The sequence below is a fragment of the Capricornis sumatraensis genome, chromosome 9 (assembly GCF_032405125.1).
Source record: "Capricornis sumatraensis isolate serow.1 chromosome 9, serow.2, whole genome shotgun sequence".
Taxonomy (NCBI): Eukaryota; Metazoa; Chordata; class Mammalia; order Artiodactyla; family Bovidae; genus Capricornis; species Capricornis sumatraensis.
The window spans coordinates 61,128,019-61,144,665 of NC_091077.1; the positions used below are offsets into that span (position 1 = coordinate 61,128,019).

Below are 16,647 nucleotides of genomic sequence, written 5' to 3' on the forward strand. Positions count from 1 at the left end.
CAAGGCCTTCGAATGAGTTAATACAAGTAAAATGCACAGAGCAGGGCCTGGCGCACAGCCCTCGGCCAAGTCAGTGGCCACGTGACTCTTCTTCATTCACTCACGGAGAATAAGTCACTCACTCATTCACTCACTTGGCCTTGAGACCCGGCTAGGCTAGGCTTGTCAGCAAAGGGGTCTGTGTGGGAAATGGGGTGGTGAGAAAGCCAGGAAGGGTCGCTGCTGTTGTTACTGGGGGTGTCAGTAGGCTCAGCTTGGGCAGGGGTGGGGTCCCCTCCTCCAGGACCAAAACCCAAGGCTAATGACTCCCAGTCCACTGTCTGCCAACCTGCTCTTTGTCTTAGTCCCTTAGTTCAACTTTTCACAAATGAGAAAGCCCACCTAACAATCTGGGGGATATCGTCAAGTTCCTCATACAGGATTAGGCTTACAGTAGGTGCCCAATATGGGCTTCCCAGGTGGCACTAGTGGTAAAGGACCCGCCTGTCAATGCAGGAGACATAAGAGATACGGGTTCGATCCCTGGGTGGGGAAGATCCCCTGGAGGAGGGCATGGCAACCCACTCTGGCATTCTTGCTGGAGAATCCCATGGACAGAGGAGCCTGGTGGGCTATGGTCCACAGGGTCACAGAGTGGGACACAACTGAAGTGACTTAGCACGCACACAGGTGCACAATAGATGCTTACTCAGCATGAGCTCAGATGGCTGTGGAAGGTCAGCTCTCTGGTCCTCAGCTGCCCTGTAATGACTCGGGACTCCCTGGGCTGGGAAACTGGGATAGCAGGCAATGGTGACCCTTTCTATCTAGGGAGGTGATGGTTCAGGGTGATGAGGGGGCTGAACAGACATATGGGACTCTGATGCCAGGGGGCAGGGCCTGATGCCTCTGAAAGCACCCAGAGGGGCTCAGCCAGGCCAGGAGCAGCAATCCCAGCCACTTAATCCACTGCCTCATAACCATGCGACTTCTCTGAGTTTAACTCCCTGAGTCCCATTTTCCTGGAAAACAGCAAAAGAGACACCCTTTTCCATTGCTATGAGGGGCAGAGATGATGAAAGGCTCCTGACATATGACAGGTCCTCAGTCAGTGGTAACTGTTATGATTACAGGATGGTCTGAGGGGGAGGAGTGGCTGTGAGTTGGGCTCTCTGGGGGATGACTCCAGGGAAGGCTATTCCACAGAAGCTCTGTATGAGCAGTTAAGGAAGTGGGAGACCGTGTGGCATCGGGTGATGGCAAACAAAGAACTGTGAGGCTGGAAACTGGGGCTTTTCATCAAAGAGGCAGGTGATGGGCAGAGAAGGAAGGCAGGGGTCACTTTGGGAAGACTAGGGTGCTGAGTAAGGACTTGGGCTCTGCCCTGGAGGCACTGGGGAGCCAACTTGTCAGGGTATTGACAGTGAGGGTGGGGGGCTGGCTGCTGCCTAGGGTGACAACAGGGCAACTCTAAGCACTTATGGGGAGGCCTCCGCAAGAGGGGGTGACAGGAGGAGCCTGGCATTTTGTGGGAGGGTGTGGATTAGGATGGGGACAGTAGAGGCAGCGAGACCAGCTTTGAGGATGAAGCCGTCTCAAACCCAGCCTGAATTCCCTGGCAGGACCAACTATATAATTTGCTGGGCTGAGGGCAAAATGCAAATGTTGGGACCCTTGTTAAAAAATACTATTAAGCATTTCAAGGCAAGGCCCTTCTAAGCGTGAAGTCCTTTGTGCCTGCACATGTTGAAAGCTTATGAAGTCATCCCTGCTCCCTGGACTAAAGGGGAGCCGTCTATTAATCTATTCGTCCATCCATCCATCCACCAACCTGTTTATCCATCTCTCCGTGTACTTATCACTTTTACTATCCATTCAACAGAAAGGCCCCAGCCTGATAAGAACATAATAAGATAAGATTATTATGATAAGAACAGAAATATAGGTAAGAGAGAAATAGCCCACAGTCCACTGAGTCACCCCTGAGCTTTTACCTTCATGCCCAAAGCCCTGGGCTAGGAGAAGCCTGGGCTTCCGTGACAGGTTTGTAAATCTGAGCCCTTTCCTCTGGGGCTGATGCTGGAACCTCCTCCCACTATCCACCACTTAGGCTCAGCTTCAGGAGTAAAGAAGCTAAAAGAGGAGGAAAAGGAGGTGTCACAGCCCTTACGGCTCCCCTTCCAAGACAGAAGGTAGCCAGGACAGCAATGAAATGTGACACAGCCACACAGAGCCTGGCAGGAGCTCTCAGGGGCTAAGGATGGAGCTGGATGCGACCTTTGGGGTCACTGAACTGTGCCCTTGCCCCCTTGTTTTACACAAAAGGAAATTATGGCCGGGATGGAGAAGTGATATAATCAAAGGCTCCATGGTCCACAGCACTACCCAGAGGGGCTCGCATCCCTCACTGGGGTGGTGTTGCTCCATTCTAGCCCAAACTCTGCCCTGTGACCTCAACCTAGTGAGAGCTGGAGCCTGAGCCCTGGGCCACAGAGACGGGTGGAGAAGATCCAACACGTGCGCTGGCACAGAGGAAAGTCCAGGCCAGTAGGCTGGGTCCTGGGCCCAGTGCTATGGCTGAGGCACAGTCTCCTCTTCTCTGGACCTCAGTGTCCCCGGCACACAATAAGGAAGTTGAGCACAGTGATCCCCATAGTCCTTTTCATCTCTGACCTTCAGGAACTGTCTGACCCCCTGGTCCTGCTGCCCCCACCTCCCAAGTGACAACCCTTTCCATCACAGGGCAGAGAAGCTGGTACCTCTGGCAGATGAAAGGTTTTGTGCACTTGAGACATTAAAGAGCTCTGATCTGAAGCGGAGAAGAGAGGGTGCTAACGCAGCTAAAACGAAGCACTTTGATTTTCAACCTCCTGCACTTGGCTGGGGTTAGGAAGAGGGGTCCTGGGGCCATGGCCTGGGGGTTCAGGAAGCTCTTTGGCCTGAGGGTTCTGGGCCTGAAGTCTTGGGAGGGGCTTAGATTTGGCTTCTACACTGGGAGCAACAGTATGTGAATTCCACACTCCTCCCATTAGAGGTGGGTCTCTGCATCCATCATTCCCTTGCCTCCGGACCCCACCATTTGTCCATCTACCATAGGCCAAAGCCTTGCTTTGAAATCAGAGCACATGAAGTTCAAAAATCAGCAAAGGGTCACAGCATCCACACACACTCCTTTACAGGCAGTCCTCCTGACCCTCCCTCCTCAGTATCCAAGAAAAATGGGCCTGTGGCTGCTGGGGAAACACACACTCAGAGCTCTCCCAAGAAACAGCGTGCATTTCCAGGTGGCTCTGATTGTCAGAAAGTTCTTCCTCTTGATCATAGGGCACCATTTTCCATTAGTGGTCATTGATCCTGACCGCTTTCTGTAACGTGCAGAAAAGGGGTAAGAAAAAACCCTTTCATTGTGAAGTTAAATATGCATGATCCCTGAGTACACAACAGGGCTTGTGTGGCTGCCAATCTGGGCTGGCGCGGCTTGGAATCCTGGAATTGTTTTACGGCTGGAAGGAACTCAGAGATCATCTCGTTCAAAAATCCTTATTTTACTGATGGGAAAACTGAGGCCCAGAGAGGGACTGACTCAACCACAGTCATACAGGATGGGTTCCAGGGTCTGATGACCACCTTTAGAGCTCTGAGGGGCCCCCACAGCTAAAGCCCAGGCCCCACCCAGTCTCTCAGTCATGGACTCTGGAGTCAAAAACACCAGGTTTAAGTCCCAACTCCATCATACCCTAGCTGTGGGACTTAGAGCAACTGACTTAACCTCTTAACCTCTCTGGGCATTTCTTTTTCTATAAAATGGAGAGTTTATGTCCACTCCTTGAGGTAGTTTGCGATGATTGAATTAGTTCCGCAAATATTTATTAAGCAGTCACTGAAGGCCAGACCTGTTCTAAGTGCTGAGGAGTATAACCATGACCGTGATGGTAATGGATGTAAAAAGCACAATGAAAGTGCTTAGAGAAGGCCGCTCCCAGTTCTGTCCTCTCTCACACATGGCTTCCCAGTTGAGGTGTTTCAAGCTCTGATGCTGGGAAGACATGGCCAATGGACAGGCGGGGGCGGGGGAGATGTGGAAAATAGGGGGGAAGAGCTCCCCCTTCCAAGGGTCCACTGGCTGTGGCTTCTGAACCATCTGCCAGAAATAGGGCATGGGGGTGTTTCAGGAGCATCTGGGGCCCTCTCATTCCTTTCTCCCTCTCACCATTCAGTAGCCCAACCTGAGCAAAACGCCCAGAATTCTCTCCTTCAGCCCAGAAGGCAGCTGGTCTCGGAGCCAGGGTGCGCCTGGAGGATGAAAGTGAGCCTTCAGCACAGCCATGGCGCCCAGGTCCCTTTCCTTCCATGGCTACAGCCCTTCACGATGTGCAGACCAACGTCACAACCATGTCGTCCTGTACAGGAGGCGGGGAGAGCACAGGAGCTCTCTTTGCTCTCTTAGGCGTTAGGTCCAGCCGCACGAGATGCAGGAACCATGCTAAGTGCCTTATCTACATTATTATCTTGTAGACCCTCTGTCCCACCCTACTGCTCATAGAGGAGGGGCCTGTTGCCCGGAGAGGCAGAGCATTGGCCCAGGGTCACACAGTTAGCTAGAGCCAAGGGGGCGTCATCAGATGCCGGAAACTGGTGTTGTTTACCCACCATGCCCACTGCCTTCCAGATGCAGACGCAGCAAAAAAGAGGACATGGGGGCCTGAGGTTGGCCACACAGAGGATTTGAGTGGAGCCAGGACAAGCGCTGGGTCTCCTGACTCTGAATCCACGGTGCTTTCCGCTGCCCCACATCTGTGGGCAATTAGAAGTCTCAGCTCTTCTTCCCACAGAGGAGGGAGGGCTGCCTGATCACCACTGAAGGGAGAGGGCTCACCAGATGGTCTCCCTCCTCACTCAGGACCAAGTCAGGGCCGGATGGACCCAGGAGCTAAACTTTCTGCTGGAGAAGATGCTAGACCCAGGAGCAGGCTCTGCGGGAAAATGGAGACTCTCTCATCTGACCAGAGCCTCCCTGGGAGCAAGGAGGTTAAGTCTTTGGTTTCAGGCAGACTTCAGCCTACATACCAACTCTACCAACTGTGTGACCCTGGGAAAGTCACTTAGCTTCTCTGAGCTTTGTTTTCCTTGTCTTCAAAACAGGGGTAATCATAATACTGATTCTAAAGGCCTACAACGGGGATTATAAGGCCTGAGAGGTTCCAGCACAGAGTTAGCACTCCAGGATGGTGACCAACATAGTCTGCATGTTCCCAAGTGCTGCGGATTCAAGGCCCTGCTGCTTGGAGGCAAGGGAAGATACCTGACTTCAGAAGACCTCACTAGAGGCTTCTGTGTACTTTGGGATCACAGAGGCAGGAACACTCCCCCCTTGACATAGAAAAATGTCGGGAGGACCGTGTAAGGTTCTGGAAAGGCACCCAGAGGGTGATAAGGAAGATAAGAGGCCTGGGTTCTGGGCTCACCCTTGGGAACACAGGTCTTCAGTAGGTCCCTCCTCCCCTTCACAACCACATTTGCTCAGTCCCACTGTCTTCCCAGGGGACCTGGGGTCAGAACACAGGATGGGGAAGCCTGGGATCCAAACAATCTCTGATATGTAAACAGAACACAGAAAGAGGGTCAAGCAACAAGGCTCCAGGACGATGGGCATGGCAGGCTCTTGGAAGACCGGAGGAACCAAGGAAGGTTGCCTGGAGGAGGTAGAATAGGAGGGTCCTTAAAGGAAAAGGCAAGGTAGGGAGGAAGGGCACGCCTACCGGCAGGAGCATAAAAATTCCTCTGGGAAGACTGGGCTCTGACTGGCAGGAACACAAAGCCCAAGTCTGGTGTGATGGGCAGGGAGCTTACTATCTCCTGAGCTCTGCCACCTACCAGCTGTGTGGCTGTCTTGACCCTCTGTTTCCTCACCCATAAATATGGTATAAAATCAGTCCTTTCCTTTGGATTTGATGGTGAACACACATGAAATCAAGCATAGAAAACACTCCGAATGGTCCTGCTGCTGCTGCTGCTGCTAAGTCACTTCAGTCGTGTCCGACTCTGTGCGACCCCATAGACGGCAGCCCACCAGGCTCCCCCGTCCCTGGGATTCTCCAGGCAAGAACACTGGAGTGGGTTGCCATTTCCTTCTCCAATGCATGAAAGTGAAAAGTGAAAGTGAAGTCGCTCAGTCGTGTCCGACCCTCAGCAACCCCATGGACTGCAGCCTTCCAGGCTTCTCCGTCCATGGGATTTTCCAGACAAGAGTGCTGGAGTGGGGTGCCATTGCCTTCTCTGCCAAATGGTCCTAGCATCATGCAATGTGTTGATGAGTGGCAGCCGCTGTTAGGAGTTTGGGCTTTCCATAGGTACCTTCTACTGGGGAGACTGACGGAAGGAACGGTGATCAGATGCATGTTTTAGGATGGCGTGGAGAAAGAGGAAGATGAGAAGGCCTGAGAAGCTGCCTGTGACCAGAGGACAGGGCCCAACAGCCAACCCCCTTCTTCACAGCAGGGCCCCCAGATCTGACTGCTGAATCCCAGACCCCCAGCCCAGCCTGTGTGAGGACGGGCCTGCCTCTGCCCCCTCGCCTTCGCACTTTCCCAGCCGCTGGGGGTTTGGAAGGACATCTTAGGAATCCGGAAAATTTGCAAATCCATTTAAATCCCGAGAGGTTGCCTGGCGGCCGACTGGCGTAAAGCCAGACAGATTCTTAGGGACAAGGCTTGGGCCCAGGGACAGACGCTGTGCGTCTGAGGTCCCCAGTCCCCTGCTAGGCTCTCTTTCTATGTATCCGGCCGGATACATGGATACATCTCCGGATCCATCTCCCAATTCCCCTCTCATACTCCTTCCAGCTCTCCTCGCGGCCCCCTACAGGCAGCGCTTTGCTTTGGAAGCCCCCCCTTCCCCCCTCACTGCCAGAAACCCCTGGGATTTGTTTGATGAGGGCAAGGGGCACCCACCCCAAAAGCAGCCTGAGCAGGAGAGAGCTGGTTCCTCCAGCCCAGATGTCACCCACAGTCTCACTGCCTCTTCCCATCTGGTTTTGTTAAAAATATTTTCCATTTTTTGACCTACCCAAGAAGGCGCAGTCTGGGACAAGGGGACAGGACAAGAGGCTGGAGTTCCCTCCTCTTCCCAGCGCTTACCTTGCTGCTGATGCCTTCTGAAGTGTGGGCAAAGTCCTGGGCTCTGGGCTGTCACCCCCTCCAGGAAGACCTCCTCACTGCCTACTCTCCCTTGTCATCAGAAGGACTCTGCTGGACCTGAAGTGGGGCAGTGGCAGAGCGGGAGGACAGTGAGGAGCGTTGTGGGCTTGCAGAGCCTCAGGAGAATGGAGGGAGTGAAGGACTACGGGGTGAGGAGTGGCCTCACTCCCAAAGCATCCTTGTGGAGGAGAAGGGCTGCCAGGAGGGGCCGCCCTGGGTCTGGCTGCCCGGGTCGCTCAGCACAGGCTGCTGCCTGGTGGCGCTGGTCAGAGGGGCCCGGCTCTCTCCTCCCCGTCCCTCCTTCCCTCTGGCTCCAGACAGGGCGGGCAGGGACTGCGGGCTGCTGGCGGCCCCAGGAGCTCACCCCACTGTGGGCTTCCCTGCCCCCACCCCCTCTGCTTTGGGGGAAAGGCTGCAGAGCAGCCTCTGATTGGCCCAGCTGGGGGAAGGGGGGCTGGGGGCGGGGAGGGCGGATGCGCGTGTGTCTGTTTTCAATTTTAGTTTCCCCCTCCCTCTTTCTTTTCCCCCAAGTTTCTTGTTTTTCTTCCTCGTTTCCCTCTGCTTGCTCCCTCCCGTAGCCTGCTCACTCAGGATGTGAGGGGATGTTTAGAAATTCCACAGCCCACGCCAGCCAGCCGCTGAGTCACTTTTTATTAAAGAGTGGCCTGGCCCACTAGCCTGATGCCTGTCTCGGGTAGCCTCCCCTGGCTGTGGCACCTGGGGGTGGGTCCCCTCTCTGGGCCTCAGCTTTCCCATCTGCAGACGGAGCTCTGATAACCCACCCCGTGACTCAGTCGACACTCATTCATTAAACAAGCTTGCTGAGCACCTACTATGTGCCAGACACTGTGCCAGGTGTTGGGGTTGCAGTGGTAAGTTACAGCCTCCAACCTCAGGGTACCCAGCTAGTGGGAGATACAGTGCCCGAAGAGGGGGGCACTCCCTGAGGCTTGAGGGAATCAGGAAGGGCTTCTGAGAAAAGGTGACTTAGAAGAGAGAAAAAGCCCTTCTGAGGTTATCAATCTCTCATAAGAAGAAATCAAGGTCCAGGGGTGAATTAGCACAGAAAGGGAAAGAGACATGCCCAAGATCACCCAGCAAACTTCAGATTTCCAGACATCTTCCTCTATCATCTCAAAATCCCCCGAGGACCAGGAAAGAATCATTTCCTTATTGTGTAGACAAGGAGCTGAAGCCCAGAGGAGTCAGATGCGCTTCACAAGCTCACGCAGCTACAGCAGAGCTAGGGCAGGGTCAGATCTGTACACACCAGGCAGATTCAGGTGCTCTGGAAGACCCACACTGCAGTGTTGACTGGCCCTCCTGTCCTACCCTCTTCCTTGTTATCCCTGACCCAACTCTCATTTACCTTCCATTACTGTTGTGTTCCATTTCCAACCTCTGCCCCAAGGTCTGCCAAGGCTTCTCTGGAAGCCCCTGGACCTCTCACCCTCTCCTTTTTTTTTTTTTTTCCCTTGCATGCATCCCATAGCATGCAGAAATTTCCCGACCAGGGATTGAACCCGCTGCTCTGCAGTGGAAGCATAGAGTCTTAACCACTGGACTTCCAGGGAAGTCCCATCCTTTCATTTCTTCAACCCTCATTTCCTCAGATCAGAACAAGTCTCTAATCACAGATTCCTGACCAAGGGCATCATTTTTAACGAGAATCGGGTTGTGTCACCCTACTCCTACTACTGTAACACGGGGGAAACCGAGTCCCAGAGAGGGAAAGAGAGGTGTCCCAGGTGGAAACCTACGGAGTCTGCCCAGAGCTCCTTCCATCCTGCCCTCTGTCGACAACCTTTTCCTCTAGCACCTCACCCCAGGTGTCTGTTCATGGGGGAAGGAGGTTGGGATTTCATGCCAACCACGGTCACCAATCTTGTGCTCATTTCTTGGTCTTGTCCCAGTGGGGACTGCCCAGGAGAACACTGGGTTAGAACACAGAGGGAGAAGGGTTTTTCAGACTAGGTCCACATGATGGGGTGGGAGCTATGAGAGTCTCCCAACGGAGGGGGCTTGGTGCAGCTCAGTGGCAAGGGGGTCATAGGGCAAGTCCGGGGACTCCAAAGACCACAGAGTCAGGCCTTCCTGTCCAGATTTCATCAGTCTTTACAACTCCCCTCCTAGCGTCTGCCTTGGCCATTCACCTCTGAAGCCTTGGTCCAGCTGCTAGGACCAGGTCAGTGGGGCTGGTGGGGGAGAACAAGGAGGCATTTCAAATCCCAATACCCAAACCAGATAGTCTGGGAGTCCCGAGACCCAACTATGCACGTCTTGTGTGGCCTTGGATAGATACCTCGTCCTCTCTGAGCCTCGGTTTCCCCATCTGTTCATAGCAAGCATGGGCACACTGCGCTGGAGGGCCCTTGGGATGCTCTGTCTACAAGTCTCTTAGATCTGGACTCTAGCTAGGGAGAGGAGGCAGGTGGGCCCCAGGGCAAGGGGACAGCTGGGGGCCAGAGATGCAGCACAGAGGGGAGGGGGCGGCTGCTGGTGGCTCCCCTGGGAAGCTGGCGGCCGCCGGTTTCCGGCCAGCCCATCTGGAATCACTTAGCCCCTACCACCATTAACCCTTGGCAGGCACCAGGGCTGTTACGCCTCCTCACAGCTGAGATGGGGTTGGGGGATGCAGAATCACATGGAACCCCACAGGGCACTCACCGAGGGCTGGACAGTTGAGGAAGAAGGGTCATGATTGACAGGGCAGGTTTCAGAGATGGACAGAGCTTGCTTCAAATCCCAACTTTAGCAGTTTGAAGCTACAGGATCTTGGGCAAGTCATTTAAACTCCTGAGCCTCAGTTTCCTCCTCTGAAAAAATAGAGATAATTCAAGGAATGACTCAAAAGACTGTTGTCATTTATAATGTGCCTCAAGGGCTTAGTACACTGTCTGAATTGTTCTTGAAATAGTGTTCTTCCCTCATTCCAGCTGCAGCCCACCACTGTGTACCCCTCGGCTGAGCCCTCCACTTCCTGGGCCTCAGTTTCCCCTATGTACTCTGAAGGGGTGAGCAGTGGGCAGAGCAGTGCCGTCACACTGGGGTGGTCAGCATGGCCCCCAGCCCCACTGTGGACAGGACGAGCCACAAGCCGTCTCCCACCTGTCCAGATGCTAGGGTCCGTCCTCTGACCATCCTGTCTTGGCAGAGGCTAGGGGAGGCTGAGCGGGCAGAGCAGGGGTGCGGGGAGCCCCTCCTGAGGTAGAGGGTGCAGGGGAAAGAGGAGCTGCAGGCCTTGGGGTTTGGTGCGTCCCCTTCCCACTGCACAGTGTCATGCTCAAGGATTAAGAACCAAGGCTCTGATGTGGGTAGTTCCAATCCAACTCTGCCACTTCCTAGCTGTGTGACTGTGGACAAATTACATGAACTGAGCTCAAAGAGCCTCAGTGTTTTGAGCTGTAAAATGGGGTTGTTGAGAGGCCTGAGTAAGTGATGCACCAAAGGCATTTTGTTCAAGGACTAGGACAGAGTGAGAAAGCTCCACAAAAGATGCCTGATTCTCCGGCATCACCGGGAGCTGCCACCACCAGGGTTGGAGGGAAGCCTGTGCAACCGCCAATTTGACACCCAGGATGTCTGAGGCCCAGGGATGGAGCGTGACTATGATGTGAGTCCAGGACAGGCACCCAGGTTCTGGTCTAGACTCTCAGGACCATGTTCTTCTCTAAAGGAGGGAATCAGGCTGAATTGACCCCCCTCCTCAGCCACCACCCACGCCCCTTAGAGCCGGAAGCTGAAGCTCTCCGTAGGGTGAAGGAGGGGGGCCAGAAAGGGCGCCTGAGTGGGAGAATTCCCAGTAGGCCAGTTCAGCACTCACTCAGGCAGCGCCAGCAGCCACCACATCTGGCTCTCCCACGCTCCCAGCACTGCCCCTCCTCCAGGCTCCCCAGGCCTGGGGTCAGGACGCAGCATGCATGTCCCACACATTGGCACACTCATCTTGGACATCAGGGCTTGAAGAGCCCTAAGAGTGCCTCCATCAGACAGGCACAGAAACTGAGCCCCAGAGAGTGGAGGGGACTTGCCCAAGGTCAGCAGAGACAGAAGGGGCCGGGAAGGCAGGACTCCTGACTCCCAGTGCATTATCTTTCCCTCCTGCACACCCTGAACAGGTAGGTCCTTGTACCTAAAGGCGAGGGAACCAAAAGAGGCACACAGAGGACACTGCCCCTCCCCTTCCTGGACACTCAGCATAGTGGCTATCTGGTGGGGCAGAGGGGCCAGTGGGGACTTCAGGCCACATTCCCACCCTAGATTCCTAGAACTGCTCTTGCTGGGCCAGGCTGTCACTACCAAGCCTTGACAGGGTTCCCAGAGATAAGGGCTTCAAGACCTTGCCCATCTCAGCCTCTCCCCAGCCTCCAGTTGGCCTTGGTCTTAGGGCCCCTGGAAACAAGGGTGTGTCCTTCTGGTACACAGATGGCTCACAGATCAGCAGACCAACAGGGCCCACAGGGGCCACATAGAAGGCCAGAACCCTCTTAAGGGCTCACAGCAGGTCTGGAATGGGACCTCTGCCTCGCGGGCTGTTTCTCTCATGCGGTTCAAGTTAGTGGAACACCTACTCTGAGCCCTACCTTCATAAAGCTCATAAACAAACACTAAGGAAACCACAAATTAATAATATAAAAATTATGACAAGGACTTCCCTGGCAGTCCAGTTGTTAAGACTCCATGCTTCCACTGCAGGGGGCACAGGTTTGATCCCTGATCAAGGAACTAATGTCAAGGATCTCACATGCCTCACAAAAAAAAAAAAAAAGGAAAGTGATGAAAGAAACAGAGAATAACAGGCTGGATATAGAGGTTCTTGTTTAGGTAGGCTGAGACTTCTCTGGGGAAGACATATTTCAACTGGCATCTGAGGTTAAAGGGCTACATATAATGCAGGGGCAGGAACAGTGTTCTAGACAGAAGAAACAGCATGTGCCAAAGCTTGGAGGCCAGAAAGCCTGGTGAGTATGAACAGGAAGAAAAGAGAGGTTGAGGCACAGAGAGGGGACATACTGGGGTATAAGGTTGGAGAAGTAGTAAAGTATGGCCTTGGTCCTGAGGGTCAGCAGGGGCCAGTGCAGGATTTTAAATAGGAGATCGATGGGATCATGGTGGTACATTGAGGAGGATGGGCTAACAGGGGCAAGAGGTGCGGCGAGGCAGGGGTCTAGTGGGGAGGCTGCGGTATGCGACTATGGGCTGACTGTCCCCACCCTGACTCTGTCCATCCCAGAAGCTGGAGGAGGTTCCAACTGGGAGTGAGGCTCATGGGTGTGTGCTCGCTTTAGGTACAAGTCCGTGCTTGACCTCTGACTCACAGGGTGACCTTCCTTTCCCGGCCTCTATCTCCTCTGAACAACGGGTCAACACAGTGCTCCTTCAGATGAACACATTCCCACCCTGGACCTCTGGCTCGCGAGTCCCCCTGCTCCCTAAGTAGCTGTGTGCTGGAGACTGCCTCCCTCCCCTGCGTCTCTTGTCTCTGCGCTGAGAGGAGGAGAGGAATCAGCACGTCCTGTGTCATGATTGAGACTAAGCCCCCAGTGAGCCTTTGAGTAGTACCTCACAGAGCCAGCAGGTGGCACCCCCAGCCTCTGGAGGGGGCAGGAGGTGGAGAGGACCGTGATGAGAGGGGAAACAGGAGTGGGAAGGGGCTCCCAGGAGCCCCAGCACACACCCATGAGCCTCACACCTGTCCCCTGGAGGTGGGCAGAGGTCGCCATCCCCACTTCCACCTCAGGAACAGCTCTGAAAGGGAGCGTTCCTTGCCCAAGGTCACAGAGTGAGGTTGAGGCTGGGCTGGGACTGGGGAGCAATCCAGGTAAGCCTCCTGCTGGCCCTGGTGCCCACCAGTTTCTCTTTAGGCAAATCACTTCCAACAGGAAGCTGAACCCAGAACCTCTTCTCTTTCAGGGCCATTAACCTCATTTAAAAACCAAGTTATCACCAAGATCTTTATGAGGCCATTGTCTCTGCACCCCACCCCAGAAGGCCCTGGTTGGGTGTGTGAGAGCAGCCCAGAGGGAGGGCTTCCAGAGGGAAGAGGGGCCCAGTAAACAGCCGCTCCCAGAGATAAGGGGCTGTCACAGAGGAAGAGGCTTCGACAAGGGTGTGGGGGCTCTCCTGCTACACAGGGTCTCAGTGCCACAGCTAGATGGCTGTCCAAAGCAACCAGCCCACAGTGGGCACCTTGGGGACACCGAAGCCCAGGGAGGCCAGGGTTCAAGGTCACATGGTGAGTCAGAGGCCAAGGCAGGGGGAGGACCTGTGATTTCCGACGCCCAGCTTGAAAGTTTTAAACAAGGTTATAGGGTCCTCTTAACATGTAACATGACAGGTAGTTTAGGTCTCTGATTGAGGGGTCCACATAGGGGTGAGGGTGGGGGGTAGCTGAGGCTCTTTTGCATGAGGAACCAGAGGAGGAAGAAGAACTAGGTATTTGTTTAGGCAAAACCCTGGGTGGGAAGGAGAGGCACATTCAGGCTCACTATCCTTCCAGGCAGCTCAGCCGGAGAGGAAAAAACTTCAGACAAGCCCCTGACCTGCTGAGTGGGCTCAGGCAGGGAACTTCACTCCTCTGAGCTCTAGCTGTTTTATCTGCAAATCAAACCGGGGATAACAATGACCCTACCTTACTGCGTTGTGTGAGGATGAAATGAGATTGATACATGCAAACAACTTCACATGATGCCTGGCACTCAGTAAATAATGATGCTTTATATTATTATTTACTTATTTATATTTATTAGGCATTATTTATTAATGCTCAATAAATAATGATGCTATTATTATTATTATTTCAGCACAGGTGAAAGAGTAAACACTGCAACCCCAGAAAGATTAAGTGAAAGAGTGCTGAGCTGGGCATCAGAAGACCTGGGTCTGATTCCAGCACAGTGCTGACTTGCTGAGAGAACCTGGAAAAAAATCCTTTCTTTAGGCTCCTGGGCCTCAGTTTCTCTATCTGTAAAAGGAGTGAGTTGGAGTATCCACCGGGCTGGCTGAGAAGCCCTTGGGTACTTGGGCTGGGCAGCAAGAAAGGCATCCAGCTTCGGTGCCCAGCCATGTGTAACTTGGGCCAGACACCTAGACCTCTCCATGCTTTCTGCTTTCTTTCCTCATCCAGCAAATGAGGCCAGTTTGTCCCACCAGTACCCAGGGCTCAAGAAAGAACAGGCCTAAGATGGGGTGACAGAAAGATGGGTAGAGGCCTCTCCAGGAGATGTCTGTGGAGGGGTAGACACCTCCTGCCTCCACCTTGGGAGAGGATGGCAATGAAGGGGGCCATGGAGCCCTCCCCCCATCTCTACCCACCCCCAACCCCAGGGCTCAGGCCGCCCTGACTCTACTCTCTCCCTGGCTAGCAAAATAGTCCCTGCTTTGCTGGAAAGTCCCCCCTCCCTCAGCCACCACCCAAGTCCTGAACACTTCATCACTCCTGGACCCCTGCCCAGCTTCCTTGTAGCTCTTGGGCTTCCTGCCTCTCCTCTGGCTCATTCTCCACGCACCAGCCATAGCCCCCTTCCCACCATGCAAAATCCTTGATAGCAACCTCCCATATCCCTCATCAAGCTTGTTCTGCCAAGCCTTGCTCTGTCTCTCCCCACACCCATCTCTTGCCCCCGTCTTGTGCCCCCACCACCATCACTGAACTCCAAATCAGTCTTCCAGTTCTGGAAGACCACCTATCCCCAGCATCAGCCCCTCTGCTCACACTGTCCCTCTGCCCACAGTGCCCTTTCCTGCTCCCCAGGGCCCTGACCCATATGTCACATCCTCTTGCAAGACTTCCAAGTCTCCTTTCCTTGGGAGAACTCTCTGGATTCCTGGCCCTCTCCAAAATGTAATTTTACCCTTATTTGTGATCATTTGTTCATACCTGCTTCACCCCCTTCCCATTTTGTAAGCACCCCAAGGACAGAGCCTCAGCTAGTACCTAACACAATGTCAGCATAAAGGAGGAGTGTTAATACACATTTTCCAAACATATAAACTGCCTGCAAAGCAGGAGATTGCCTGCAATACAGGAGACCCAGGTTCAATCCCTAGATAGGGGAGATCCCCTGGAGAAGGAAATGGCAATCCACTCCAGTATTCTTGCTTGGGAAATTGTATGGACAGAGAAGCCTGGCAGACTACAGTCCATGGGGTCTCAAGAGTTGGATACAACTTAGCAACTACCACCAAACATAGGAATACAGGAACAAATGAATTCCTATACCTACTCCCAAACTTTAAGCCTTCCATCTAGCTCTGAGGTAACATATTATTGGAATCAGATGGTACCTAGAGGGCACCAACTTTCTCACTTCCCAGGATAGGCATCCTGTAAGCAGCATCCCTGACTGGGGACCTCCAACAATCACTTGTGTACCTTCTGTGATGGTGAACTCACTCTCTCACACAGCAGCCCTTTCATGGCAGATGGCCCTTTAGAGAGCACTTTACTATGGGTGGGTTGAAATCTGTGTCTGTGCCTGCAGCTTTCTCCCTCAGGTCTTAGGTCTGCCCTGTTTCCTTCCTCAAACTCAGCCCTTCAAGCCATGCTCCAGGTCTTTTCTTCCTCCAGTCCAGTCTAAGCAGTGCTAGTTACACCAGCTCAGAGAACAGAGCCCAGTCCTCTTGGGTCTCTTCTCCCTTCTCTGTGTACTTCCTGGTTTCTCACCAACCCCTTGAAAGATTGGGTCCTGGGTTCAGATGGCTTCTGATCAAACCATCCCCAACACGTCCACTTCCTGACCTTCCCTGCTGAGGCTGTAGTGAGCTCATCCATGTCAGCCATAACCCAGGAAGCCCTCTTTCCTCTCTTCCATGAACAGCATTCATTTTGCTGCATAGAGGTGGGCATAGCCCCTTTCCTTTCTGGATGTTGGTGTTTCCCGCTGTACAATGAAAAGAGCTCCTCCAAGCAGGAAAGGGCATCCTGGGCTTACTGTCACTCACTCGGCTATGGTATCCATCAGAGTCCCAGAAGAACAAGATTCTGACCAAGACCAGCTTCATGGCTGAGACAGCCGTGCAGTCACTCAGGGCCCAGTATTTAGAAGGGTGCCGTGCTTGCTTGTGCACTCTGCGGCTACCATCCTGAAATTTAAAATGAGTTTTGAATAAGGGATCCCACGTTATCATTTTGCACTGGGGCCTGTGAACTGTATCCTCATCCTGACATATCTATCTGGTCCTGAAATGATGCTGACCTGCCCTGGCTAGTGTGGCAACTCAAGGGAGGGACAGGCTGGATAGATAAGACTCTGATTCCACCTCCGGGGTCACATGTCCCTGCACATTTAGGGGGCTCCCAGGAAACACTGGAAGATCAAACCCCATAAGGGGTTTTTACAGGCCTTCTGATCCAGAGCCCTGTTCTTCATGAATCCTTCCCCCCAAACCCTCAGTTTCACTCCCCACTCTCAATTCACTAATGGCCTCTCAACTTTTTACCCTCACCCTGTCCCCCCACCCATCATAGCTC

At 53.6% G+C, this 16,647-nt stretch overlaps 1 protein-coding gene across 2 annotated transcripts in view; it reads right to left on the reverse strand.

Annotated features, from left to right (window-relative positions):
• The window catches only part of PDGFRB (platelet derived growth factor receptor beta), a 37,171-nt gene extending 29,692 nt beyond the window's left edge, over positions 1 to 7,479 (reverse strand). Inside the window, exon 1 of one of the 2 annotated variants that reach the window (XM_068979619.1) lies at positions 7,116 to 7,479. Coding sequence is in view for 1 of the 2 variants with exons in the window: in XM_068979618.1 (XP_068835719.1) it covers positions 1,974 to 1,979 (6 nt within the window). In the remaining variant the exon portion in view is untranslated. Of the gene's footprint in view, positions 1 to 1,973; positions 2,036 to 7,115 lie in introns of those variants that run through there. The other variant, XM_068979618.1, reaches the window with a different exon arrangement.
• Positions 7,480 to 16,647: the final 9,168 nt, after the last annotated feature.